This window comes from Melanerpes formicivorus, unplaced genomic scaffold (genome assembly GCF_026170545.1).
Source record: "Melanerpes formicivorus ecotype bairdi unplaced genomic scaffold, bMelFor1.0.p_v2 SCAF_225, whole genome shotgun sequence".
Taxonomy (NCBI): domain Eukaryota; kingdom Metazoa; phylum Chordata; class Aves; order Piciformes; family Picidae; genus Melanerpes; species Melanerpes formicivorus.
Window position 1 is genome coordinate 197,379 of NW_027142577.1, and position 26,643 is coordinate 224,021.

The 26,643-nt window shown below is 61.1% G+C and overlaps 1 protein-coding gene across 1 annotated transcript in view; it reads right to left on the reverse strand.

Annotated features, from left to right (window-relative positions):
• The window catches only part of LOC137458140 (hydrocephalus-inducing protein homolog), a 66,623-nt gene that overhangs the window by 14,574 nt on the left and 25,406 nt on the right, over positions 1-26,643 (reverse strand). Inside the window, exons 19-43 of the mRNA XM_068169823.1 lie at positions 26,485-26,628; positions 25,544-25,618; positions 24,115-24,402; positions 16,368-16,545; positions 15,158-15,288; positions 14,304-14,437; positions 13,232-13,368; positions 12,348-12,475; positions 12,063-12,254; positions 11,530-11,679; positions 10,729-10,968; positions 10,264-10,438; positions 9,332-9,487; positions 8,646-8,819; positions 7,538-7,713; positions 6,935-7,078; positions 6,515-6,698; positions 5,954-6,095; positions 4,582-4,711; positions 3,296-3,874; positions 2,650-2,853; positions 2,027-2,229; positions 1,707-1,889; positions 1,367-1,486; positions 58-217 (exon numbers count right to left, since the gene is read on the reverse strand). Of these exons, the coding sequence (XP_068025924.1) occupies positions 58-217; positions 1,367-1,486; positions 1,707-1,889; positions 2,027-2,229; positions 2,650-2,853; positions 3,296-3,874; positions 4,582-4,711; positions 5,954-6,095; positions 6,515-6,698; positions 6,935-7,078; positions 7,538-7,713; positions 8,646-8,819; positions 9,332-9,487; positions 10,264-10,438; positions 10,729-10,968; positions 11,530-11,679; positions 12,063-12,254; positions 12,348-12,475; positions 13,232-13,368; positions 14,304-14,437; positions 15,158-15,288; positions 16,368-16,545; positions 24,115-24,402; positions 25,544-25,618; positions 26,485-26,628 (4,527 nt within the window). The remainder of the gene's footprint in view (positions 1-57; positions 218-1,366; positions 1,487-1,706; positions 1,890-2,026; positions 2,230-2,649; positions 2,854-3,295; positions 3,875-4,581; positions 4,712-5,953; positions 6,096-6,514; positions 6,699-6,934; positions 7,079-7,537; positions 7,714-8,645; positions 8,820-9,331; positions 9,488-10,263; positions 10,439-10,728; positions 10,969-11,529; positions 11,680-12,062; positions 12,255-12,347; positions 12,476-13,231; positions 13,369-14,303; positions 14,438-15,157; positions 15,289-16,367; positions 16,546-24,114; positions 24,403-25,543; positions 25,619-26,484; positions 26,629-26,643) is intronic.

Genomic DNA, 26,643 nt, shown 5'->3' on the forward strand with positions numbered 1-26,643 from the left:
GGAGGGGCAGCTCCTGGGCTCTGCTGCTGCTCCCTGTCCCACCTGCCTGTCTCCTACCTGCTTCTCCTTAGGTCCCAGCTGCATGCTGGCAGGCTCCAAGAGGAAGGTGCCCCCACTGCCACCCCGCTCAAAGGAGAAGTGCACCTCTGCCTCCCAGGGGCTGACATTGCAGATGGAGAGCTGCTCGCAGTTGTCATCCTGCAGCACAGCCTTGGACCTGGCCACAGAAAGGGCAAAGGCTGCAGGGGAGCTCTGTCAAGCAGCCTGAGAGAAAGGCTCATGTGGGACACCTTGCATGCTGCCTGTGTTCATTCCCTGCTTCCTTGGATGCCCAGCCCACACTTGGTGTCTCCATCCCAGAGGTGTGCACAGGCCACTTCAAGAGGCCTTCTACAAACCAGGACCTCAAAGGTGCCTGGCAAAACAGAAGCACAGCAGGCACCTGGATTCCTCCCCTCCTCTGCTGGCTTTCCCTCCCTGCAGGCTTCCCAGGAAAGTGTGGCAAGAGCTCAGCTTCTCTCTTCCAAAGCAGCCAGGAGACTGCCTGGGCCCAGCTCCTGGGTGAGCCTGAGGCTGAGGGCGGGAAAGCAAAAGGATTCCTTCCCAAGAGGAATCCCAGAGTTAACAAACACCTCCTGGTTCAGGTGTGGGACAGAGGTTGGTGGGAAAAGGTCAAAAAAAGGCAATGCCTCAGCCTGGCCAAATCCTCTTTTGGTTTTTAAACTCTTTTGATTTAACCTCCCTGGGGTGTCAGAATGCCACCAGCTCTCCAGAGCTCCCCTGCAGACAAACCTCCATTTCTAATGCTGAAAGAAGAGGGAAGTGAAAACCAGAAAGATGCCAGCAGCTACAGGGACATTATTTTAAGGCCAGACTCTATCCAGCAGTGAGGATCAGGAAAATGGAAATCCCCTTTGCCCTGCCCTGCAGGTGCTTGTCCCCCAACAGCAGCTCCAACCATCAAGTCTTGCTGACACTGCAGATTTCACGGAGGGTTTCCAGTCCCTCAGCAGAAAAACTTCCTTTGCTCCTTCAGGCTGACCCACAGAGCTCCCAGCACTTGAAACAAACAGCACAAAGCTGCTGAAGCTGAGATGGGGGCTGACAAGTGACCCCAAGCTGCTTTCAGGCCGCAAGCAGCACCTGGCTCTGGCCACCAAAGCCCCCAGGGGGCAGGAAGATCAGCTCCATCCCCCCCAGCACTCCTGTGCCTGCTAGGTGCTCAAGTTGCCACAGCTGTGCTCCTTCCAAGCCACCAAACTCCCAGCTCTCTGCCCGGGCCTGCCCTGAATCGTGCCCCTGGGTGCATGTTCCTGGAAGCACAAGGTCCTGCAAGCAGCACAGCTGGGGGCTGGGCAGCACCTACCTGTCTCTTGCCTTGGCACACAGCAGCGGCCCGAAGTGGAACATCCCCGTGCTCAGGACATACTGCTTGGAGATGATGGCATCAGCTGCCTTGCTCTGCCTGCAGCGAGGAAACACCTCCCTGGCACAGAGAGAAGGAAGAGTTGGGAGATTCTCTGAGCACAAAACCTGCTCCCAAAGGCTGAACTCTTAGTGCTGGCCGAGGCACAGCACCGCTGCCCAGCTCCAAGCACGGCAAGAGATGCTGGGGGGCTCAGGCAGGTCCCAGGGGCACAAGGGGCAGAGTCTCAGCTCTGAGCTCAGGGGCAGCAGAGCGGGACGGCCCCAGGGGCCAGCCTTACCGTGGCTCCTGGCTGATGCTGGGGTACAGGCAGGTGCCCCTGCAGTGCAGCTGGTAGGGGCGCTTGGTGCCCAGCAGCTCGAAGTGCAGCCTCTGCTCAAAGCTGCCCAGCAGCGCGGAGCTGAAGTGGACCTGCAGCACCACCTGGCCCTGGGCAGGCACTACCCAGCGGTAGCTGCTGAGCCTGGCAGGGAAAGAGGAACCTTCAGGCACTGCTGAGGAGCAAAGGAGAGCAGGAGGAGCCATGGTGGAGCTGGGGTGGGAAACCTCCTTGGCAAGCTGGCCCTGAAGCAGAGGGATCCCTCCTCCCTCACAGCTCACCTGGCACAGCTCTCTGGGGGGGGCAGGGTGTCCACGTGCCTTTGGTCCCCCTCAGAGGAACGGCTGGGGGGTCCTGTGGCTGGTCCCTGGAGATCTCTCCTGCCACAGCCAGAGCTCTGCTTTCCCCTCACAGCCTCCTGGCTGCTGCTGCCTTTCTCCCTTCTCCAATGGCCTCTGGCTGGGGTGCCCTGCTCCTCTGAGGTCTTCACCCCAAAGGGAGAGAGCAAAGGGAAAGACAGCTGAGACCTGCCCTGAGAGCCAGCACTGCAGGGGAGCTCTCAGCAGAGCAGAGCACAGCACAGGGGCAAAAGCCTCTCCTTTGACCTGCTGCCCACATTGCTGGGGATCAGCCCAGGATAGGGCTTTCAGCACTCAGTGCCAGCTCCTCTCCATCTTTGCACCTCCCAGCTGAAGGTTTGAGGGGCAGAGCAGGCTTTGCTGCTGAGGCTTTGCCTCTCCTCTCAGACTGGCCCTGTGTTTCAAGCAGAGCTCTTTCTTCTGGACAGCCAGAAGGGATCTCTGCAGGCTTGGGCCCTGTCACATCTTCACTGCCCTGCCACTCTCACCCTTTTCCATCCCACCTGCCCCTTTGCCCCCATCCAGCCTGGTCCCTGTCCTGGCACCTTCACTGTGGGCACAGTGGGGACATCCACAACACTTTCAGGAGCCTCCTCCTCTTCTGGCCCTGTGGCAGCTGCTGGCAGGAGCACAAAGTGCTGGAGGACTTCTGCAGGCACCTCCCGCTTGGCTGGGCAGCGAACCACAGAGTAGACAGCAGGGGGAGGAATGGGGGGCCCTGAGGGACCCAGGCCCAGCTCATCCAGGACCTAAAGCAGAAGAGCAAACCTTGGTCATGCTCCTGTGGCCTCTATCCTCACACCTCCTGAAAGACACTGAGCTGTTAGGGAGCTCTGATTGACTGAGGTGGAGCACAGCCCTTGCTCTGCCCAGGGTGGGGAGCAGGCTCCAGAGCAGGGCCAGGACTACAGGTGGCACCTGCAGAGGAATCTCTGCCCCAAGTGACTCAGCTGAAGGGAGCAAAGCCCAGGGGCTGCCCTGGCACCCCCTTTCTCCCCAGACTGGCAGAGCAGCTGACAGGCAGGAGGCCTGCACAGAGAGCACTCCCTCTGCCCCCAGCCAAAGCACAAGGCTGCTGAGGGACAGCAGCAGCAGCCTGGAGAAGGCTCTGTGCCCTTGGCACCCGCTGGGACACAAGGCCCCAGGGCCCCCACGGGGCAGGCTCAGCACCTGAGCATTGTGGGGCCCTACCTGCTCTGCCCCTGGCAGCTTCCTGCTCTCCAGGATGGTGCTCAGCACATCTGCAGAGCTCAGCACCTCGATGTCCAAGCAGGGCACGCCGACTTCTTGGCCACTGGCTGACCCTGCTGCACCTCCCCCTTCCAGCTGAGACAACTTGGGGGCCTCAGGAGGCTTCAGTTTCTCCAGGAGCTCTTTCTCCTGCCTCTCCTGACGCTCCTTCTTTTTAGCCTTCTGCCTTCTGGGCCTGGATAAATGCTGCTGCTGATCTTCTGCTTGCTGCTGAGCTTCCTGCTTTGAAGGGGACAGCAGGACACCCTGCACCCTGTCCCAGCATGACAAAACACGTGCCACATCTTTCTGTGATGCCTCATAGGCCTTAAAGCTCAGGGCCAAGTTCTTGCTGTCAGCCTGGCCTTGCTCTTGGGCTTCTAGCTCTGAGCAGGTGTCTGCCGGGGCAAGCTTGCTCTGCTTCTTCTCATCTTCCTTGCCAGCTGCAGCAGAGTCTGGGCCCTCCTTGGCAGAGCCCTTCTTGCCTGCCTGCTCACTGACACTCAGCTGCTTGGTGCTGCTGCTGGATGTGTTGATGCTCTGGGCAGGAGGAGCAGGAGAAAGCCATCAGCATTTCAAAGCAGGACTCAAATGCTGCAGGACACTGATGATCTTTACAACAGCAGCCCAGGCATCATCTGTGCCAGGTGCTCTACAAGTCCCAGGCCAGAACACAGCTGGTACCCAGGGGAGCTCAACTGAAACCAAAGCCCTCAGTGCCAGACCCACAAGCAGTCAGCAACATAGGAGCTGCCCCAAGCCCAGCAGGAAACTCCAGAGCCCTCCTTCCTCCTGAGCAGTCCTTGGGGCTCGTTTCTGGGGATGCTGAGTACCCCTGACTCTTTAGGAAGCCTGGCTGCTCACAAACACCTGGGTCCTGCTGCTCTCTCCTGCCAGGCAGGCAGGAGCAGACCCCACTTCCCAGGCAGGCCCTGGCTCAGAGCTGCAGGGCACAAGCAGGGTGGGGAGGAATGCTGGACCAAAGCCACCCAGGACTTCCCAGGGCATGTCTGGAGTTGTGTGGAGCCAGGACTCCAAGGCAGCCTGATCCCAAAAGAGCAGCTCACCCCCAGAGCTGTGGCAAAGCCCCTGGTGAAGCAGCAGCACCATCAGGCACCAGCTGTTGTTTCCCAGCACAGCCCCAGCCAGGAGCAGGCTGCCCAGCACGGCCTGGGGCTGCTGCATTCTCAACAGGGCTGCAGCTCAGCGGGAAGATCCCCAGGGCTCTTGCTCACACAGCCACCCACCTCCCTGACCAGAGGCTGCCTTTTCTGCTCTTTCTTGCTCTGCTTCAACTTCCTCAGCTCCTCTGCCTCCTTCCAGTGCTGCAGCTCCTGCTGCTGCTCCTCAAGCTCTTCAGCCAGCCGCTGCAGCGCCCTGCAGCAAGGCAAAAGGAAAACAGCTCTGAGAGTCCCCACCAGAGCCCTGGGCTCCTGCACTTCAGCCACTGACCCTGAGCCCATGCAGAGCCCTTACAACCTCTCCAGGGATCTCCCTCAAGCTGGGGAGGCTGGGAACATTCCAAGGGAGGAAAGGGGGGAGGGGGTCTGCAAGGCCAGCCCCAGTGAGGCTTTGCTGTTGGAAGGGCTAAATCCTGCTGCTGCTCCAGTAAGGTCCCCCCAGGCACCGGCCAAAGGCTGCTCCACCATCACTCCACACTGATGCCTGAAGCTCTCTCTTGATTTCCCCGAGTAAAGCAGCTGACCAAGCACTTACCCCTAGTTCTCCCTGCACCAGTGCTCAGAATCAGAGACTCACAGAATCCCTTTGGATGGAAGAAATCTTTCAGATCATCAAGTCCAACCAGGAGCCCAGCACTGCCAGCTGCCCACTAACCCATGCTCCTCAGCACCACCCCCACAGGGGTTTGGCAGTCTCCAGAGCCTTCCCCACCTTCATTGCCCTTCTCTGGACACACTCCAGCCCTTCAGTGTCCTTCCAAAACTGAATCTAGGCTTGGAGCTATGGCCTCCCCAGTGCCCAGGACAGGGGGACAATCCCTTCCCTGCTCCTGCTGACCACACTATTGCTGATCCCACCCAAGATGCTCACTGATGCCAACTCTGCTCAGCTTGTCCAGCCCTTCTCCATGGGCATGGCCTGCTCCTTATGGAGGACAGCCACAGCAGTCAGAAAACAAAGGCTGCAGCAGCTCCCCTCCTGCAAAACAGGCTCTGAACAAACAGGATTCCTGCTGGAAGCCAGCTGGGACTGTGGGAAACCTGTGCTGTCTGTCCTGGGAGATGTGCCTCACACAGACCCACACCACAGCCCCTCTGCTGAGGTGAGGAAGGGCTGAAGGGGATGGGAATTAACATCATGAAATTAGAGACCCTCAGAAGCATAAGGGCAAGGCCAGCACAGAGCCCAGCTGCCTGCAGCAGGCTCTGAGCCCGAGGCCTCAGCACTAGCAGCAGGAGGAGATGTTCTCAACTCCTTGCAGGAAGGTCTCTCCTCTGCTGGCAGGCAGGCAGGGGGAAGGCAGCATCCCTGTGCCGCTCGGCAGGGACACTTTTGGCCTCTTCTCTGGAACCTCCCCAAGCCCAACCAAGGTCCCCAGAGCAGGGACACCTTGCAGGGACACTGTGCTGGGCAGCTCCCCACAGAAGGCTTACAGACCTCTGCCTCCTCTCCCTCTGGAGCTGTCGGATCCTGCTCTCCAGCTGAGCTTTCTGCTCTTCCGTGAGGGCATCAAACTCCTCCTCCCCCAGCTCCCAGAGCTCTGCTTCCTCCCTCCTGGCCGCTTCTTCCCGCTGCCGGCCTTCAGCAGGCACCAGAGGAGAGACAGAGCAGAGCTGTGCTGGGGGAGCTGCGAGGAGCCACAGCTCTGGCCCAGCCCTGCCAGGAGCCAGCAGGGAGCTCACAGCCCTGCTCCCAGCTCCAAAGAACCCCCAAACCAGCACCAGTCTGGCACAGAGGCATGGTGCATAGCCGGCTGCTGCTCAGACATTGAGCCCCAGCAGCTTGCACCTGGGCCCAAGCTTCAGTGCTGGAGACTGAGAGAAGTCTCCCAGCCTCAGCTCTGCTGTCTTCTAAGCAACAGTGAGCTGCACCAAGGCAGGAAGTCGAAGGCTTCCTGAAACTACCTCTCACCAGCTCTGCTGGTGAACCAGACACATGTGGACAGGGCTGAGGGCTCTGGAGAGAAGCCTTGGGAGGCAGGGAGATGAGGATTCTCACCTTCCTGCTCCTCTGCAGCTGCCTGCCTGGCTTGCCAAGAGGCAAAATCCTGCAGCAGGTTGACAAAATAGATGCGAGGTTGGTTTCCAACAGCTTTGAGCAGGCAGAGGAGAGCAGACACTGTGCTGCCTGCAAAGAGGCTCTGCAGGCCATCAAACACCACTCCCTGGGAGCAGTCCCTCAGCTGTGAAGAAAGGCCAAGAGAAAATCAGCTGTGCCATGCTGCAGCTCTGGGCCACTCAGTGACAAAGGTCACCAAGCAGCTGTGCCAAGCTCTGAGCTGTCCCCACGGCCCTGCCAGCTGCTGGCATCTGCAGCTTCCCCCAAGGAGCCCAGGACCCCTCCAACAGCAGGACTCCTCCTGCTCTCCCAGTTGTGCCTCTCCAGCAGGAAGGTGTCCTTTGCCCCCTGGCCACGCACCTGCAGCCTTTCAGAGAGGATGGCCACCAGCAGCTCTTCGGGCAGCACGCAGCTCACCGGGCCCAGCTCTGCCACCGTGCTGCCGCTGGGGCTCAGCCAGGGCTGCGCAGGAGGGGCAGAGATGAGAGGAGAGCCGGAGGAGCCCTGCAGTGTTGAACAGCACCACACTGAACATCACCACAACATAAACCCCCTTGGCACCCCCTGGGCAATCCCAGCTGCTGGCCTTGGAGCTGAGCTCTCTCCCTAGCAAGGGACTGAAAGGAAAGCGCAGGCCAGCGGCTCCGGGGGACAACCCTGCAGAGCACAGCCCTGGAGCAGCAGCCCCCAGCGCTGGCACCAGCACACAGCACAGGAAGGACAAGCAGCTGACCAGGCCTCCTGGACTAGCCTGATCTTCAGCTGCCCAGGGCAGGGGGGTGTCCCCATCCCCGAGGGACTGAAAAGCCAGAAAGATGTGGTGCTGAGGGACACGGTGTAGTGGTGACCTGGCAGTGCTGGGTCAGCAGCTGGATTTGATCATCTTGGAGTCCTATCCCGACCAAAACAGCTCAAAGGTCACAGAAAGTTCCCTGGCATCAGCCAGGGCAGGCCATGCCTCACCTGGGAGCCTGAGGACTCCGTCGGAAGCTGTCTCTCAGCAGAAGCCTGCCCCTTGCCGGCCGCAGCTCTGGGCTGGCCTCGGGAGCTGAGGGGCTGCTGCCTGCCGTTGTCCACAGAGCTCTGGGGCCTGGCCTTGGTGCTGCGCCGCCGCCAGAGGGCAGCAGCTGCCCTCACACCTGCGGAGGGCCCAGAAGGCTCAGGGGGCTGCTGGGAGGAGCACACCAGCACCTTCCACCCCAGTGGGCACCCTGGCAGGGACACTGCACTCGCTGTTCTCCAGAAGCAGCTCCTTCCCTGCTCTCCTCTTCCTGTGGCAGGACAGACCAACCTGGCACTGCAGTTACGAGCCAGAGAGGTTTGGATGCCTTGCCCCACCTCCACTGTCCATCTCCACGGGAGACAACCCTGCCAGGGACCCAGACCCTTCTTCCTTCCACCAGCTTTCAACCCAGGCAGGTTCAAAGCTGAGCAATGCCAAGGTAGCCCAAGCAGAGCCAAGCTGTGGCCTCAGCCAGCAGAGCCTGGGCTACCCACTGCCCCATAAAGGCTCCGCCAAGAGCTTGGACTCAGGTGGAAAACAACTCAGTGTGCAGGAGCTGCAGGAGCTGACAGCACCCCCAGGGAAACCGCGGGAGAAAAGAGCTCAGCTACAGCATGGCTCTCATCTCAGACTCCTCTGGGAGCTCCTGCCCTTCCTCTTGGCCTTGTGAAGCCACAAAGTCAGTCACCTCATGCCTAAGGAGCCACTTCAGAGGGCTGTGCCTGCTGAAAGCAGGCAGAAGTTCTGCCTGATGGCCATGAGGGACAGGGTGGAGATTGCACGCAGGCAAGGGAAAAGCTCTGAGAAAGATGCTGGGGGCTTCCCCACCCCTAGCAAAGGAAGCTGTGCAGAGAAGGGCAGGGCAGGGCAGGCAGAGTGCCCTTGCATGAGCCCTTCGGCTGGCGTCTGAGTCCCCAGGACTGCTCTCTGCAAGGGCTCTGCCCTGCTCTGTGCTGCACCCCTGCTCCTCAAGAGCCCCCGGGGCTCTGCCACTGCTCTGGAGCCAGCAGAAGCAGGAAGCCCCGGGGGCTGCAGCAGCGCTGCTCCGGGCCCAGCCTGTCTCCTTACGGCCATCCTGTGCCTGCTGGAGGCTCTGCTGGCTGCCGGCGGCGCTGCACAGCTCCCGGGCTCGCCGCCCTGCCGCGCTGCTCCCGGCCGCCACGGCCTCGCTCACCACAGCGTCCAGGGACAGGCAGGCGGCGCCGTAGTGCTTGGCCAGGGCGGCCGCTGCCGACGTCTTGCCTGCAGAGAGAGGGAGGCTGCTTGGGGACCCCTGCGGCCGCAGGGCTTGCCGGGGACAGGCTCTGCGAGCTCCCCAAACAGAGGAGGACTTCATCCCTCCCTTAGGGAGCCACTTCAAGCCTGGGCCTGGGGCGCTGCTCTGAGCCCTGTGCCACCACCACTCAGACCATCCCCTGGCCTGTGCCGCTTGGCGTTGCCTCAGGCAGCAGCTGGGCACAGTTTAGGGCTCGGGCCGGGCTCGGCACTGCTCCACAGGCAACAGGGACACCAGGCACCGTGCTGCCATGCAGCAAGGGGCACATGGTCACCCTCCTGGGGGGAACCAGAGCCCAGCTGCATGGACACCAGATGAGCCACACCACTGGCACCAGCTGCTGAGGGCCTGGGACCACCCCAGCAGAGCTGTGCCTCCCCCTGCATCGCTTCAACTGCTCAACCCAGCACCGTGCTCCACCAGGACATGCCTCTCCTGCTTCCCCCCTCCTCACAGCCAAGAGCTCCAGCTCAGGTACCTGCCAGGGGTGCCCCATGGATGATGAGCACGATCCCTTTGCGCTGTGGGGCTCCTTCAGCGACGCTGAGGTACCGGGCGAGGGCCCTACGGACTGGGCTGGCCTCCAGTTCTTCTGTGGCCTCCTTGATGCTGGTGGAGCTTGGCTGATGCTCAGCTGTGCAGAAATGGGTAGAGGAGTCAGCCTCCTGCCTACCTGTGATCCTCACCATCCCCTCCAGCCCCTCAGATCCTGGCAGAGGAGACTCTGCTCAAACCAATGTCACATCCATGGACTTCCTTTCAGCTTGTGCAGATCAGGCTCTGCCCTTGATGCTGCTGAACATGCCCCTAAGTAAATGGGGTGGCAGCAAGAGGAAAGCAGAGCATGCAGCAACACCTAAAAGGACTGAGAGAAATCTCCTTCCATCAACTGTCTACATGGTCCTCATGGGAGCTTGGTCCCAGGTCCTGCTGAGTAAGGAGGGCACAGGCAGAAAGGGGCATCTGACAGAGCCCCAAGGGAGAGGCTCCACCTGGGTGCTTTAGAAATGTCACTGCAGTAGATGTGGCTTGGCTCTGAATTCACCAGAACAGCCCTTAGGAGGTCACCCAGAGCACCTCAGCTTGCAGTGCCAGGGAGGAGAGCAAAGGCGCTGAGCTGCCCAGGACAGCTTCACCATCAGCCTGACCCCAGCAGCTCCCGGGGCAAAGATGTTCCTTTGGGGAAGCTGAGGAAAACTCCCAGACCTCTGCCTTGGCCCTGGCCCTCCTGCAAGGGGACATTTTGAGTTCTTCCCCAGACAGGGCAGACAGAAGCTTGCTTTGCTTGCTCTCATGGCTGTCACAAGTTTCACCCTGGACCTGCTCCACCAAGCTAGGGAGTGAGGAGAGCTCAGGGGAAGGGGGCTGGGCTCCCTGCTGAGCCTCCACTCGAGACAACCAACGTCAAACCTTCAGCCTTGTCCTGGGCTGTTGGGTCTTGAGGATGGGACCTGGCCTGCTCATCCTGCAGCCTCTTCTGGCCCTGACAGCCCTCTAGCAGCTCTGGAGGCAGCTGCTCCCCTGGGGCACGTGGAGGCAGCAGCAAGGTCCTGCGGCAGTCGTAGTCTTGCAGCTGCCGCAGGATCTGTGCATGGGAAAGAGAAACCACTCGTGGGAGGCACTGCTGGAGCTCCAGCACAGGAGCTCCAGCACAGGAGCAGCTCCCCAGCCAAGCCATCTTCTCCCTCGGGCCTCCCTCCCAACACCAGGGACTAGCCAAGCCCCTCCACAGCCTGCCAGCAGAGGAGCTAACCCTGCAACACCACCAGGCTTTGCCCTGGCTTCTGTCTCCAGCTCCCTGGCACGAGGCTGGGAATGCTGCAGTGCCCTGAAGCTCCAGGAACGTGGCCTTGGGGACCAGACTTTGTCTCTTACCTGCTCCTCAGCAAGGTACTGCTGGTCAAACTCCAAGGAGTAAAACTCGATGGGGAACTCACAAGGGTTCTTCACCACCACTGTGCCCTGTGCCCCGGGGCTGGATGGCAGCACTGGCCCCAGCTCCAGCACTTCAGGCTGGAACTCCAGGCGTGGCTCCAGCCCACTGCCCGAGACCAGCAGCTGGAGGTGCTGGCTGCTCTGGCAAATGTTGATCTTCAGCTGGCTCAGGTAGGGCTTCTGAAAAGAGAAAAGTGCAGAAGCTCCTCCATGAAGTGCCAGGTGGCAGGGCCTCAAATTCACCCCATGCCCCAAGGCCAGGGATGGTAGCAGCACCTCTGAGGGGAATGGAGAACAGAAAAGAGGACAAGGAGGGATGGTTTGGAACTGAAAAAGGGAGATGCAGACCCCAAGGAAAGGAGATGTTTTGGAAGCTGAATGCTGAGCCTCTGGCCCAGGCTGCCCAAAGAGGTGGGAGATGCCCATCCCTGGAGCCCTCCCTGGGACAGTGCAGTGCTTAGCAGAAAGATCCACAGGGTTATCCTGCCCAGTGCCCTGGCACTGCTGTGTTGGGCAAAGAGCAGCCGAAGAAGAGGGGCAGAGGAGGCAGACAGGAGGGAGGGGAGTGTCCTCTGCTCAGTGTTTGGCTCTCCAAGCCCCCTCTGCAGAGGCTCCAGCAGGGGAAGCTGAGCTTGCAGAAAGCTGCATGTCGAGGAAGAGCTCAGTTCCTGCTCCCTGCCTGGGCTCTCCTTCCCACACTGCCCTGCCAGACCTCCTGGGGCTGACATCCACCCAGCTCACCTCTTCCACGGGGGAAAATCTAACTTGCAGGTTGCACCACTGCCCAGGGTCCAGGACTCCAGCTGAGGGAAGCACCTCAAAGACAGAGGCCTTGGCCTTCAGCTCCTGCAGCAGCTTCTGACGCCTGCTGGCTGGCAAAGCTTTGTCCACCTGAGCACAAAACCAGGGGGGTGAGGTCTCCTTGCTCTGGCAGGACACAGCTGGCTGCCTGCAGTGCTGGCACTCGTGGGGTAGGAGCACACATCCAAACCAGATGTGGCCAGCACTGGCCTAGAACTGGTGGCAAAATGTGGAGGCAGGAGAGGCAGCAGGGGAGGGTGCTCCTCAGAAGAGGAGCAAGGGGTGAAGATGGCAGAAAGTGAAGCACCAGCTGGTGAACAGGCCCAGGGGCTGCAGCTTTGCTCTGCACCCTCCAAAGCCTCCTCAGCCCAGCTGGAGCCCAAGCGTTCGAGCAGCCAGAGGAGCAGAGAGGACAAGAGAGGAGAAAGAAAGGCAGCCAAGAGGCTCCAAGTCACACCCTGTCTGTGCTTTACCTTCTGAGCAGGCTCCTCCCTGCTGAGGAACCACTGACAGGGCAGTGGGAGCTGATTGTAGAGCCGGATGGTCTCTTCCTGGCACTGCCCACACTGGACAGCAGAGAACTCCAGCCTGGCCCTGGAGAGGCTGAGGGAGGGCACAGCCACCTTGGCACGGAGGAGGACACGACATGTGGGTCCTCCTGCAACCTAGTGAGGGACAGAGCATCCAGGTGAGATCCCAGCCTGCCAGCTGCCCCAAAAGGCAGTGTGGGCACAGGGAGGGGGGGAAGCAGAGGGCACCTTGATGGGCAGCAGTGCCTCCACCTCGCCCTGCGGCAGGGTGGCACTTTGGGGCTCCAAGCACACAGTGAAGGTTCTGCTCTGGGAGCAGGGCAGCTGCTTCACGAGCCCCAGGTCCACGCTGAAGCCTTCAACAGATGGAAAGGAAGCAGCTGAGGCACAGGGGACATGAGATGGCTCACAAGCACCTTAAGTGTCCTGGCTAGCAGCTCTGGGAAGGATCTTTTGCACCTCCAGAAAAGCTGCTGCTCCTTCTCCCTTGGCAAAAGCTTTGCACAGCCAGAGCCCAGGAGCCACAGGGGAAAGGAAAACATTGCAGCTGAGGAGCTCCAGCAAGTGCAGGGAAGGACACTCAGAGCTCTTCAAAGAACTCCCATGCCATGGTGCTCCCTACAAGCAGCTGGGAGGAGACCTCTGAGCACCCTTTCTGCACAGCAAGGCAGCGATTGGTGGTGCTGCAGCCTTGCCTCAGGGCTGATGCCAGAAGCTGTTGGGATACCCCCAGGGGAGGCTGAACACAAGCCCCAGGACCTCGTGAGCCTCACACCAAGCAGCTCAGCACCACCAAGGCTCCAGCTCCTTGCAACACAAGGCCAGAGAGTGCACAGAGAAGCTCAGCTGCTGCTGCTGGCAGCCAAGTGCAGAAGGTGCTGAGAGGTGCCCAAGGTGCTCACCCACCCAGCCCCTGCAGGGCAGACTTAGGGCAGCCACAGGCAGGCCAGGCCTCTGGGCACTGCTGGCCAGGAGAGCTCAGGCTCTAAAGCAGCAGGTCCCAAGGAGGACAAAGCTTTACAAACAAGTGCTCCAAGAGAACTCCCCATGGCCAGGGGCTCAGGCTGAGCTGTCCCAGGCAGGCCACAGGAAGGGTCCCCAGCACTGCCTACCTGTGCCACGCAGGAGCTGCCCACAGACTTGGAAGGACACAGGGAAGTGCCCCGGGTTGGTGACCTTCACGCTGCGCCTGTGGATGCCACCCAGAGCCACGCAGCCAAAGTCCAGGATGTGCTCAGGCAGCTCAGCTCTGCAGGGAGGAGGGAGGGCACTCCTGAACCCACAGCCTGGCCACGTTGCCACAGGATGGGAGGTGCAAATCCACTGGGAAAACTCAGCTCAAGCTGCTGACACCCAACACCTGAGCAGCCGGGGACAAGACTCTGGCCGGTGCCAGGGGAGGCAGGGCCCAGGTTCTAGCAGCTCCCAGGGGCACCTTCAAACACAGCTGGTTCCCAAGGGACACTGCCCACAGCTCCTGTGCCACTGCAGAGAAGCCCCCTGCAGCTCCACTGCTCTCAGTGCAACTGCTGAGCCTGGCCTGCAGCCCAAGCCTGGAACTGCTTCAGGGCCTTGTCAGATTTGAGCCCCAGGAAACCTTCACCCAGCTCTGTCCCCAGAGCCCCAGGGACCACAGCCACCAACACCTGCAAGACCCATGGGCAGGTCCTGTCCAGAGCCATCCCACTGTTCTGCAGAGCATCTTCTGCCTGGGCTGGAGCCTGCTGCAGCTGCTCCTCAGCATGAAGCAGCAGAAGGAAGGACCAAGCGACCTAGGAGAGCCCTGCAGTCCCCCCAGCCCCCAAGCCCCCAGCTGAGACTTTGCCAAGCTGCTCTGGGGCCAAGTGTGGTCTGGTGGGAAAAAAAGGAGGCCAGTTCTGAGCTGCTTCTTTCAGAGCTGCTCAGCAGGAATGCTGTCTGTGCTGTCTGGAAGGGCCTGATGCTCTGCACTGGCTCCCTGAAGAGAGCCCAGCATCTGTGGGCAGCTGAGCACCCCCAAAGCTCAGGGAAGTGAGGACACTCAGCTGCTCCCAGGCAGCACGGCACAGCTCTCAGGAGCAAAGCCTTTGTGCTGCCCACAGCTGTGCCCAGCTCTGCAGAGCCCAGCAGCTCTCAGCAGCAGGGCTGCACTGCTGGCTGTCACCCCCAGAGCACCTGCAGGTGGCTGTGGAGGTCTCTACTCACTTGAGAAGCCTGCGGCGAGCCTGCAGCCTAAAGGCAGCTTCCTCTGGGGCACTGCAGGCCACAGCTTCCTGCTGCTCCAGGATGTGCTCCTTGAGCAGGATGTCCTCCAGCTGCATCTGCAGCCCAGTGTCCAGCTGAGGCAGGGAAAGACAGGGGCTGCTTAGCCAAGGTCCTTCCCAGGGCATGGGCTTGGCTCTGAAAGAGGATCCCATCCTGCTCTTCTCGAGGGGGTGATGGAGTCCTCTTGTCTCACTGCTCAGTGCCTGGGACACCTCCAGCTCTCTTGGGCAGCACCTTCTCTCCAGAGCTACCAGCTCCAGCACCCTCACCTGCCCAGACACTGCCTTCAAAGCTATGCCAGACACAGATGGACAAGCCAGGAACTTCTCAGAGCTCCAGGGATTTGCCTGCCCACAGGGAGTGCCGAAGCAAGCTGGACAAAAGCCCTCTGGAGCAGGAGACCAGGAGAGAGCTGCTGCCTCTTGCAGATGAGAGCTGAGCACAGTCCCAGGGCCAGCCCAGGCTGCTGCTCTCAAGCTCTGCAAACCTGGCAGGGCTTGGCCTGGGAGGAACAAACAGCCCAGGGATGGGGCCCCATCAATTCACCCCCATGAGCATGGCCTGCAGGATCTCAGCCAGCTGCCAGGAAGCTCCTCCAGCTCCAGCAGGGACAACCTCCAGGGCTGGACAGCCCCTGGGGCAGCACTCAGCTGATGAGAGTCATGGCTGAGTGTGGGCAGGGAGGTCCCACCTGCTAGCAGGGCCCCAAGAAGCCTGTTGTGGGGTACAAGGGGATGCAGTGACACAAGGGGGAGAGGCTGGCTCCTGCCACACAGGGCAGCAGCTGTTCTCACCGTGGCAGCCAAGTCATCTGGGGTTGGTTCTGTGGCTGCAGCCTCCCCCAGGACAACTTCTCCATCTCTCCCACTGTCCTTGGCCATCTTTTCTTTCACCTTCCTGAAGGCCTTCTCATATTTCTCATTTCCTGAAGGCAGAAACCCCCCAGAGTGCAGTGTGGGCATCTGAGCTGGGCAGCCCCCTCCCCACACCACCTCTCCCAGAAACACTCCTCCAGCAGCTCAGGGCACAGCATTGGAAGAGACCTCGAGGATCATCCAGCCCAACCTGTCACCACAGACCTCATGGCCAGACCATGGCACCAAGTGCCACATCCAATCCCCTCCTGAACACCTCCAGGGATGGGGACTGCACCACCTCCCCAGGCAGCACATCCCAATGACCAATGACTCTCTCAATGAAGAACTTTCTCCTCACCTCCAGCCTAAACCTCCCCTGGCACAGCTTGAGACTGTGTCCTCTTGTTCTGGGGCTGGGTGCCTGGGAGAAGAGACCAACCCCTTCCTGGCTACAGCCACCCTTTAGGTAGCTGTAGAGGGCAATGAGGTCACCCCTGAGCCTCCTCTTCTCCAGGCTAAACAACCCCAGCTCCCTCAGCCTCTCCTCACAGGGCTGTGCTCAAGGCCTCTCCCCAGCCTTGTTGCCCTTCTCTGGACACCCTTCAAGTCTCTCAATGTCCTTCTTGAACTGAGGGGCCCAGAACTGGACACAGGACTCCAGGTGTGGCCTAAGCAATGCAGAGCACAGGGGCACAATGACCTCCCTGCTCCTGCTGACCACACCACTCCTAATGCAGGCCAGGATGCCCTTGGCCTTCCTGGCCACCTGGGCACACTGCTGGCTCATGTTCAGGCAGCTGTCAGTCAGCACCCCCAGGTCCCTCTCTGCCTGGCTGCTCTCAGCCACTCTGAGCCCAGCCTGGAGCTCTGCCTGGGGCTGCCGTGGCCAAAGTGCAGCACCCGGCAGTGGGTGCCTATCCTCCTGCTGCATGCTGAGCTTCAGCCCTGCCCAGCTTCCTCCCCCAGAGGAGCAGCTCAGCCCCAGCCAGCTGGTGCAAACCCAGCTCTGCAGGGTGGCTCCTGGGACAGAGCCCACAGGGACTTGCAGAGCCTGGGGAAGCCACCAGTGCTGCTCTGACAGCCTTGGGGGTAGGCCCTGGGGGAAAGCCCAGGGGAGCATCCTGAGGAGCAGCCAGGCAGTGCTCACCTTGGATGTTCCTGGGCAGGTGCAGGCAGAGCCTGGGAAAGCTTCCCTCTCCTTTCAGGCAGACTTCTTGCGGCTCCAGGTGACCCACTTGGAGCTGGAAAGCCTTGCAGAAGGCCCCAGGCGCTTCTGGCAGGTAAGAGACTTTCAGCACCTGCTGCTGGCCGGCTCCAAGGCTACCCTGCAGGGAGGGAATGCACCAAAGAGGCTTTGATGGAGGGGGTGATGCTCAGCCAGGTTCTCCTCTAGAAGACAGCAGACAGCAGCACCTTCTAGCTGTCTGCTTTCCAAGAGCTTGTCTCCTGCCCCAGGCTGCCAGGTCCCCTCCAGAGTGCCAGCGTGGGGAGAGCTGGAAAGGACCTCTGGAGGTCATCACTCCAACTGCCCTGCTAAAGCAGGGCACCCCCAGCAGCTTGCCCAAGAGCAGCATGGCCAGGGGGAGCTGGAATCCCTCCAGAGCAGGAGGAGGCCTTCCCTCAGCACAGCCTGGCCTTTGCTCAGCACCAGCACAGCTCTGCTGCTCCCAGGCTTTGCCTTCAGCCAGCAGGAGCCAGGCCTGACCAAGCAAAGCTCCAGCAGCAGTGCTGGGCAAGGCAAGGGAAGTGCCCCTGCCCTCTGCAGGGCCAGCAGCTCCTCTCACAGCACCTCAGTGGTGGCCACTAGGCTCCTCAGCTCAAAAGGGACAGGGACCTACTGGAAAGAGTCCAAGGGAGACTACACACATGCTGAGGGCCTGCAGCATCTTTGTGAGGCTCAGAGGCTGAGACTCCTGGGGCTGTTGAGCCTGGAGAAGAGCAGCCCCAGAGAGGGCCTCTGCTCAAAGCTCAGCAAGAGCTAAAGGGCTTGTGGGGGACAAGAGGATGGGGCTGGACTCTTGTCAGTGGTGCCCACTGACAGGACAAGAGGCAAGGGGCATCAGCTGGAACCCAGGGAGTTCCAGCTGACCAGGAGGAGAAAATTCTCTGCTGTGAGGGTGCTGGAGGCCTGGAGCAGGCTGCCCAGAGAAGTTGTGGAGTCTCCTATGGAGAGATTCCAACCCCCCCTGGGCACGCTGCTGGGGGTGCCCTGCTGGAAGGAGGAGGTTGGGCTGGATGACCCCCAGAGGCCCCTTGCAAACCACCCCCCCTCCTGGGATCCTGGGAGTGCAGGTGGGTGTCCAGGGCTCTGAGCCCCACCTGGGACTCCCACCAAACCTCCTGCCTGTGCAGTTCAACTCAGGGTGCAGGAGCCTGCCCTGGCTCATGCTGAGCTCCAGAGAAAGGCCACAAGGAGGAGCAGAGGGCTGGAGCTGCTCTGCTATGAGGACAGACTGAGAGAGTTGGGCTTGTGCAGGCTGGAGAGGAGAAGGCTCCCAGGAGACCTTCTGGTGGCCTTCAGGTCTCTGCAGGCAGCTCCAAGAAAGCTGGGGAGGGACTTTGGAGGGTGTCAGGGAGGGACAGGACTGGGGGGGTGGAGCAAAACTAGACAGGGGGAGATTCAGGTTGGGTGTTAGGAAGAAGTTCTTCCCCATGAGGGTGGTGAGAGCCTGGCACAGGCTGCCCAGGGAGGTGGTGGCAGCCTCCTGCCTGGAGGTGTTTGCAGCCAGGCTGGAGGTGGCTGTGAGCAACCTGCTGTGGGGTGAGGTGTCCCTGCCCATGGCAGGGGGGTTGGAACTGGCTGAGCCTTGAGCTCCCTCCCAAGCCTGACAATCCTGTGATTCTGTGAGCTGCAAACACATCTCTGGCCACACAGCAGCAGAGCCTAGGACAAGATCTAGAACAGAAAGTGTCACTGGGGCTTCCAGAAGTGTCTCTGGCTTCCAGAAGAGCTGTCCCAGGCCAGAGCAAAAGGAAGCAGATCCAGAGGCACCTGGCTCTGGGTGACAGGACACATCTGCAGCCTTCCTCAGCTGCCCACTGCACACAGGGCTGCACTTGCAGGTCCCTGCTCCCCTTCAGGCTGCAGGGAGGAGCTGAGGAGCGGGCCAGGACCTGCCCCCTGAGCCCCCACTCCAGCACAGGACACAGCCAGAGCCAGCCCAGCCCCACTGCCAGCACCATCCACGCTGCCACAGCAGCACCAAGCAGAGCTGTGCCTTCAGAAGCTGGCAGGAAGAGGGCATGAGCCTGGCACCTCTTGCAGGAGGCAGGCAGGAGGAAAGATGGAAGCCATTTGGCTTCCTTTGCCCATGGCACCAAGGGCCTGAGAGAGGAATGCTGCTCCAGCCCAGAGACATCCACCCAAGGCTCAGGAGCTGAGGTCACAGAATCCTGGAAGGCTTTGGCTGGGAAGGGACCTTTCAAGGTCACAGAATCACAGGGCTTGGAAGGGACCTCTGGAGATCATCCAGTCCAACCCCCCTGTCAGAGCAGGGTCACCTAGAGCAGCTTGCACAGGAGTGCAGCCAGGAGGCTTTGGAATGGCTCCAGAGGAGACTCCACAGCCTCTCTGGGCAGCCTGCCCCAGTGCCCCACTGCCCTCAACACACAGAAGTTCCTCCTGCTGTCAGATGGAACTTGGCTGTTGCAGTGTGTGCCCATTGCCCCTTGTCCTCTCCCTGGGCACCACTGACAAAGCCTTGGCCAGAGCCCCCTGGGTCCCCTTGAAGGCTTCAGAAGCACTGAGGGGATCTGCCCTCTGTCTTGTCTTCTCCAGGCTACAAAGCCCCAAGCCCCTCAGCCTTTCTTCACCAGACAGATGGTCCAGTCCCCTCAGAGCCCTTGGCTGGACCCTCTCAAGCAGCTCCCTCAGGTCCTGACCAGCTCCTGCCCCCTGGGGACCACCACTCACTACAGAAGCTCCAGCCAGCCTCTGTGCCAGCAGCTCCTTCAGGCCTGCAGTGAGCAGGGACAGCTGCAGCTAGGGCAGGCTGCTGGGATGCTGCAAACTCCTCTCTGCACTGCTCCAGCCCTGCTCAGCCCTGGCCCCCTCACTGCCCCCCCCAGCTGCTGCAGAGGAGCAGAGCTGGAGGGGTGAAGGAGCAGGGAAGGGCTGCTCCGGCTCCTGGCACAGGAGCTTCATGGCCAGGCAAGAGCCAGGCAGTCTCCTGGGCAGCCCTGGCAGGGGCAGGCAGGGCAGTTCCTGTCTGCTCCCACAGGAGGTGACCCAGGACAAGAGCAAATGCTCTCAGGCTGTGCCAGGGGAGGGGGAGGTTGGCCATCAGGCACAATTTCTTCCCCACAAGGGCTGTGAAGGCCTGGCCCAGGCTGCCCAGGGCAGCAGGCAGTCCCCAGCCCCGGAGGCACTGAAAAGCTGTGGAGATGTGGTGCCAAGGGCCAGGGTTTGGGGCTGGCCTGGCAGTGCTGAGCTCCCAGCTGGCCTTGAGGATCTGAAAGGGCTCTTCCAAGCCAAAGGATCCTGTGATTGCATCCCCTCAGCAGAGACAGCTCCCAGCCCTGCCTGCTGCTGGGACAGTTCCCTCCTGCTCTTCTCTTTCTCCCCGGTTTTCCCCTCCAAGCCCAGCCAGGGCAGGCTGGCACAGGGCCAGGGTCAGGCCCTTGTGCTGCCCCCATCCTCACCGTGCTGGGCACCACCAGGGGCACAGCGGGCAGGGGGCTGCGGGCAGTGCCCGTGCCAGGGCTCAGCACCACGAAGGGGAAGGGCAGCTTCCCACAGTTCTGCAGGGTCAGCTCCACCTCTGTGACCACGTCCCACAGCTGCAGAGAGGAGAGAGGAGTGGGCAGTTAGAGACAGGCCTGGCACTGGGCATCTCCTGCAGCTGGCACTGGGGAAGGAGCCAAGGGAGGCAGTGCAGCAGAGCAGCAGAGCAGAGCTGGACACTTGGCTCCCAGCTTCACCTGGGCACCCCCAGCCCCAAGGGACCTCTTGGCCCTGCACAGCAGCTGAGCTTTGGGGCACCCTGCAGAGGCACAGCACCAAGCACCCAGAGATCAGGCATGGAAGCAGAGAGGAGCTGAGCTCTCTGCACCTGGAGGGGGCCTCAAAGCCTTGGCTGGAGCAAAGCAGCTGGCATCAACACATGGCAGAGGCAAAGGCACCTGCAGAGCTGGCAGGGACACAGGGCAGACAGAGCACCAAGCACAGGGCCAACAGCTGGAAACAGCTGGGGGGGAACTGAAAAGGGCAGTGGGGGTGACTCTGGGACATTCCCCCCAGGATGGGGACTGGCAAGCCCAAGAGGGCTTCCTCTTGGCTTTCTGTTGCTGATGAGCCAAGAGCATTACAGCAGCCTCTTCCTGCAGCTCAGGCTTGAGCAGCAGCTCAGCAGCTGCTGTCTGGAGAACACAGCCCTCTGGAGGGCAGCGCTGGCCTCCTGCCCACCCCAGGAGGCACCTCCAGGTGCCTTGGAGAGGAGGACTTCCCAGCTGAGGTGGGGGTGGAGCTTGGCAGCAGGAGGCAGCACTCCAAGGTGGTGCTGCCAAGCCCTGGAGCCAGCACAGCAGCTGGCCCTAGCCCCAGGCAGGCAGCCCCCAGCAGCCAGGGCTGCAGGCAAGGAGAAGCCTGCGCTACCTGCAGCCCCACGTCCAGCTCCGTGGTGTCCAGGAGGTAGCTGATGAGTGAGGCCTCCCCACGCAGCCTGAGCTCGTAGCTGGGGCCTCCCTGCACCCTGCAGAGAGCCCTGGCACAGGCCACAGTGTTAGGGTGGCCAAAGAAGCTGAAGGTGACCTGCTGGCTCTGGCCCGGCTGCAGCAGCCCATGCAGCGGCAGCACATCGAACACCTGGGGAGGGAGGAGAGGTGGAGAGGCTGAGCAGGGAGAGGGAGGCAGGAGAGCAGCCCTGGCCTGGGGCAAAGGGAGAGCTTCCACAGCACCTCCCAGCTCCACAGCACTGGACAGCAGCAGCAGCTGCAAAGCAAGCCCCAAGGGCTGCAGTGAGCAAGTGGCTGCTCTGGGGGAGAGCACTCTGCTGCAGGCTCCAGCACCTCATCAAGCCAGGGGCAGCTGAGATGGGAGCTGGGAGCAAATCAAGTCTGGCTGTGCCCATGGCATCTGCTGAGTGTGGCTCCAAGCCCAGCCACAGATGAGGCCTGGGCTCCAGCTTCACTTCCTACACCCAAGCCTGCAGGAGCAAGCTGAGAGGCCTGGCAGAAACTTTGAGGGGGCATTTTGCACCCTTCTGCCAGTCCAGCTCTGCTCCCTCCTGCCCAAAGAACATGTTGAGAGCCTCCTGCCTGGACAGCTTAGGGTCTCCAGGAGCAAACCAGGAACAGAGCTGCCAGTCAGACTCCCAAACAGGCAAAGGACAACTGAGGAAGTGCTTGGCCCAGCTCTCCAGTGGTGCTTTGGTTTCATCCTGTGCACTCATGGCTGCTGGAGAGCTGAGGATCTCCCCCAGGCCATTATTCCCAGGACACCTTCCTGAAGAAGGCAGCTGAGATGCTCTCCTGCCTGGCAGCAGTTGGGAGCTCATCTGTAACCTCAGAGGTGCCACCTTGCCAGAGGAGCCTTGGCTCTGGCCTTCTGAGGCCTGTTTCTGAGAGAGGCTTCTGGGATTGCTCCTCCAGCTCCAGAGGCTCTGCTGCTTCAGGCAGCTGCAGTGCTTGGTGCTGGGGCCTGGCCACCAGCAGGCTCTGCAGGAATGGTGCTGGGACATCCTTGGGCCTAAGCAGAGCTCCATCTCCCTGAGAGATGAAGCACCAGGCAGGGCTGAGTCTTCTGTGTCAGTGCCCCTCCTGCCCCCTGCCAGCTCCCTGGCTGGCTCTGCAATCCCAGCCCTTGGCTGAGGCTGGGAGGGGCAAAGGAGTGGGGCTGAGCAGCTGGCCCATGGGGCTGAGGGCTTGGCTTGGCACAGAAGGAAGCTCAAAGCCTTCCCAGCAGCAAGCCTCATTCCACCCTGCAGAGCAGCCCAAAGGCAGGAGCCCTGTGTCCAGCTGCCAGCTGCTGCCCCTCCTGCTCTCAGGGCAGTGGCTGCAGGGCTGTGAGAAGGGAGGGTGGCAGCAGCAGGGCTCTGCTGGCAAACTGGGAGGCAGGAGGAGCAGCAGGTGTCCCAGAAAATCTACCTCTGCCTCCAGGGAGTCCTTGGCATCTGCTGGCTCCTGGGCAGGATCCCCAGCTGCTCCCAGGGCCTGGGCTGGCTCCTCCACACCCCCAGCCCTGGAGCTGCTCCCTGCAGAGGCCCAAGGCTGCCAGCAGGCTCCCTCCTCCTGCACTGCCTGGGCTGGGAGGCTGCACCTGGAACAGAACAGCCCTGTGAGCAGGGACTGCAGGGGCAGGCAGGGGAGACTGCCCCAGCAGCTCCCCCCTGGGCTCTGCTGCTCTGAGCTCAGCAAGGGCTCTGCCCCAGCAGCTCCACACCAGCAGGGAGCAGGGCAAGGCTCAGGGCTGCCCAGGGAGGAGGTTGGCACAGCAGAGCTGTGGGCACCTGGCTGCTGGCAGACAGAGAAGAGGCCAGGGCTGGGTGCCCTGTGGGGAGGCAGGAAGGGCACCACAAGGGAAACCAGACACACACTGTAGGAGTGGGAGGGAGACTGAAGAAGCAAAGGGGCAGAGCCCAGCAGAGACCTTCCAGTGGCCTACAAGGAAGCTGGGGACAGCCTTTGGAGCAGGGCTTGTTGTGACAGGCCAAGGGGGGGTGGGGGTGAACTCAAAGAGAGAGAGTCAGAGCAGATGGAAGGAAGACATTTGTGGTGCTGAGAACAGTGAGCCACTGGCCCAGGCTGCCTGAGGAGGGGGCAGATGCCCCATCCCTGGCACCACTCCAGGGCAGGTGAAGGTGGAACAAAAAGAAGCTACCAGGCAGCTTGCAATCAGGAACTGCCTGAGCCCTCAACCTGTCCCTGCAGCAGCCCTAGGAGCTGGGGCTTTGTCTCTAAAGAGGCAAGGTGAGAGCAGGGGCTGAGAGCCCTGGGGCTGTGGAGCCTGGGGCAGGGCAGCCCCAGAGGGGATCTGCTCAACACTCAGCCAGAGCTAAAGGCTGGGGGGCAAGAGGACACCTGTGCTTTGGCAGCAGCAGAGCAGCTGTGCTTGGGGGGACAGAGGAGTGGCCTCTGCTTGCCTGAAGGGGGAGGCTCTTGGAGCAGGGCCTGGCTGCCAGGCAGGCTTCACCTCTGAGGTGCCAATCCAGCACCTTCCCATCAAGGAAGTTTCTCCTCCAGCTCAGATGGAAGCTCCAGGCTTCAGCAGGCCCTTGTCCTGTCACTGGACACCACTACTCAGAGCCCAGCACCATCCTCTTGCCCCATCCTCTTGCCCCCAACCTTGTATCTCTTGCTGAGCATTGATCAGATCCTCTGGGGCTGCTCTTCTCCAGGCTCTCAGCCCCAGGGCTCTCAGCCTTTCCTCCTCAGAGAGCTGCTCCAGGCCCCCTCCAGCATCTTTGGAGCCTCCCTGGGACTCTCTGCAGTAGCTCCCTGGCTCTCCTGAGCTGGGGAGCCAGCACTGGACACACTGTTGTGGGGGCAGTGGAGGTTCTTAGTACTGAACTGACAACAGCTGGGGCTGGCAGGGAAGGCAGAGAGCTCCCAACTTGTATCTGCTTGTCCCAGGGCCCAAGCAGGGCTTTGGAGCTCCAGGGACAAAGCAGGACTCCGAGGTCATGGGCTGCAGGAAAAGTGTTGGCAATGTCTTCTAGTCTTGGCTGGGCTGCAGAACAGTCCCCTGCCCATCCCCAGAGTGCTGGAGGACACCTGAGCACCCAGCCTGGCCACAGCTGGAGGGCTTGTTCCTGCCAGGCCAAGGGGAAAGCAGTTGGCCAGAGCCCAGGGAAACCACCTTGGTCTCTGCAAAGCACAAGCAGGACAGCAGGAAGCAGAAGAGCTGCAAGGAGAGGGCAGAGGTGGCCATACCTCAGCTGGCTGCCCTGGCTGGCTGCCAGCAGCTGCCAGCAGTAGGAGACAGGCAGCTGGCTGCAGTTGGTCATCTCCAGGCTCTGCACAGCTCCAGTGTCATTCAGGATGCAGCCAAAGTCCACAGCCATGCTCTGGAAGTGCAGGCTGGGGCAGCAGACTTCTCCCCGCAGCAGGACCTGCTCCTCATGAGGGTGCTCCAGGAACTGGATCCTCAGAGCCTGCTCCACTTGCCAGGAGTGCAAACCCTCTTCATGAGCAGGGTTAAAGCTGATGCAGAGGGGAAGCTCCTGCCCTGCCTCCAGCTTCATGGGCTGCAAGGAGAGGAAGAGCATCCAGCACCCGTGGGATGCCATCCCCAGGGCTCACAACCATGGCAGTGCCCCAAGTGTGGCTCCAGCAGGGCCTGCCTGTGCCAGCCCCACCCCACTGCTGGCCCAGCCCAGCTCAGGCTTCTGCAGAGGCACCAAAGCCCCCCCCAGAGCAGCACCCTGACAGGCCAAGGCCGTTTGCACTCTCTGCTCCTCCCAGCACTGCAGCCTGGGCCTGGCAGGGCTGAGCACCGGCACAGAAGCACAGAAGGTTAGGACTTGGAAGGGGCCTCAAAAGGTCATCAGTCCAACCCCCCTGCCAGGGCTGCACAGGAGTGGTGCCCATGCCCACATCACCACGTGCCTGGCAGAGCCTGTGCCCAGCACCTGCCGCTGGCACAGGGGGCAGGCAGTGGCTGGAGGAGCACCCTCAGCCTTCTCAAAGGCAGGGCTGCCCTTGAAGGCAGCAAGCTGCTCCTGAGGAGCAGACAGACAGCTGAGGAGGGCTGCTGGGATGGCTTCCAGCAGACAGCTTCACTAGATGGCTTGCCCACAAGTTGTTTGATCCCTTCTCTTCATCTCCTAGAGCCAGGACTCTGAAGGAGGTTGGAGCAAGGAGCAAGCAAGGAACAAGCCACAGGGCAAGAGGAAAGGGCCTCAAGCTGCCCCTGGGGAGGTTTAGGTTGGACACGAGGAACAATTTCTTCCTCACAAGGGCTGTCAAGGCCTAGCCCAGGCCTGCCCAGGGCAGTGGGGAGTCCCTATCCCTGGAGGGAGTGCAAAGGCATGGAGATCTGCTGCTGAGGGCCATGATCTAGCAGTGAGCTGGCAGTGAGAAGTTCACAGTTGGCCTTGATGATCTGAAAGGTCTCTTCCAGCCCAAACCATCCCATGGCTCTCTTCCCAAGCCAGATGATGCCTTGTTTCCTCCAGCAACTCATTTCCAAGCTGGTTCAGCTCAGGCTCACTGCTGGCTCTGCAGAAGCTTCTCTCCTGGAGGCCCTCCCAGCAGGAGCACACCACCACACTGCTCCCTCTTCACACTCCAGCAGCAGCAAGGCCCAGGGCTGCTCACCTGAGCATCTGCAGGCAGGGGCTGCTGCTCCACATCACAGAGAGAGAAGGGCTGCTCTAAGGCCAGCACCAAGCTGAGGGGCAGGGGGCAGATGTTCTTCAAAGCCAGAGGCTGGGCCAGAGGAGTTAGGACATCCCCTGCTTGCTGCAAGCACAGGAGAGAAGCATCACTCACCCCCAAGTGCCCAGGGCCCTCCTTCCCCACCCGCTGCCTTTCCAAAGCCTTCAGCCCCCAGAGCTCCCAACAGCTCCTCTGGACTCTTTGGATAGGTTTCTCCCCTTCTGGAAGGGCTTTCTCCAAGCACAGCAGATGCTGCTGCTGGCTGCAAACCACAGCATTGCCCAGGGGGAACAGCCTCAGGAATGTGCAGGGAACAGGCCCCTGAGAGGAGGCAGCTGCTGCTAAGAGATCCAGCCCATCTGATTGCAGTGGCCTGTCCTCTCCTGGGGACAGCAGCACAAGAGGAGTTCCAGTCACCTACACTCATGCCTCTAGGAGCCTCCTAAGGCCAGGGGTGCTGGGCAGAGGAGACAAGCAAGCAGGATGCAGCAGAGAGCCTGCAGGAGCCTAAGGCTGGCTTTGAGTATGCACAGCCAGCCAGCAACCTCCAGGCTCCTGCTGCCCCTGCTACAGTGCCAAGATGCTCAGGGGCCTGGAGCAGCTCTGGGAGGAGCTGAGAGCCCTGGGGCTCTTGATCCTGGAGAAGAGCAGCCCCAGAGGGGATCTGCTCAGTGCTCAGCAAGAGCTAAAGGGTGGGGGACAAGAGCTTGGGGCCACTCTCCTCAGTGGTGCCACACCAACAAGAGCAAAGCAGTGCTGCTGAGGCTGTTGCCAGCCCCAGGGCAGCAAAGAATGAGCTCAGTGCTAACAGCAAAAGCTTGGTCCTGCTGCAGTCAACAGCCAAAGCCCTGGGGACTCAGAGCAGCTCTCTTCCCTCCTCCTTTGAAGCCAAGCACAGCCACAGCTTCCAGCCAGCAGGTCCAGGGCCAGGATGCCAGCCAGACACTCACCTTCTCCACCTGGAAAGTGATTGCTGTGGAGGACATCTGCAGGGCAGGAGCAATGAATTGGCAGCTGAGCTCCACCTGCAGGATCTGGGTGCTCCTGGCCTCGCTGCCCACCGCGGCCTGGCACAGCAGCTGCTCCCTCACCGCCTGCAGGAGAAGCCA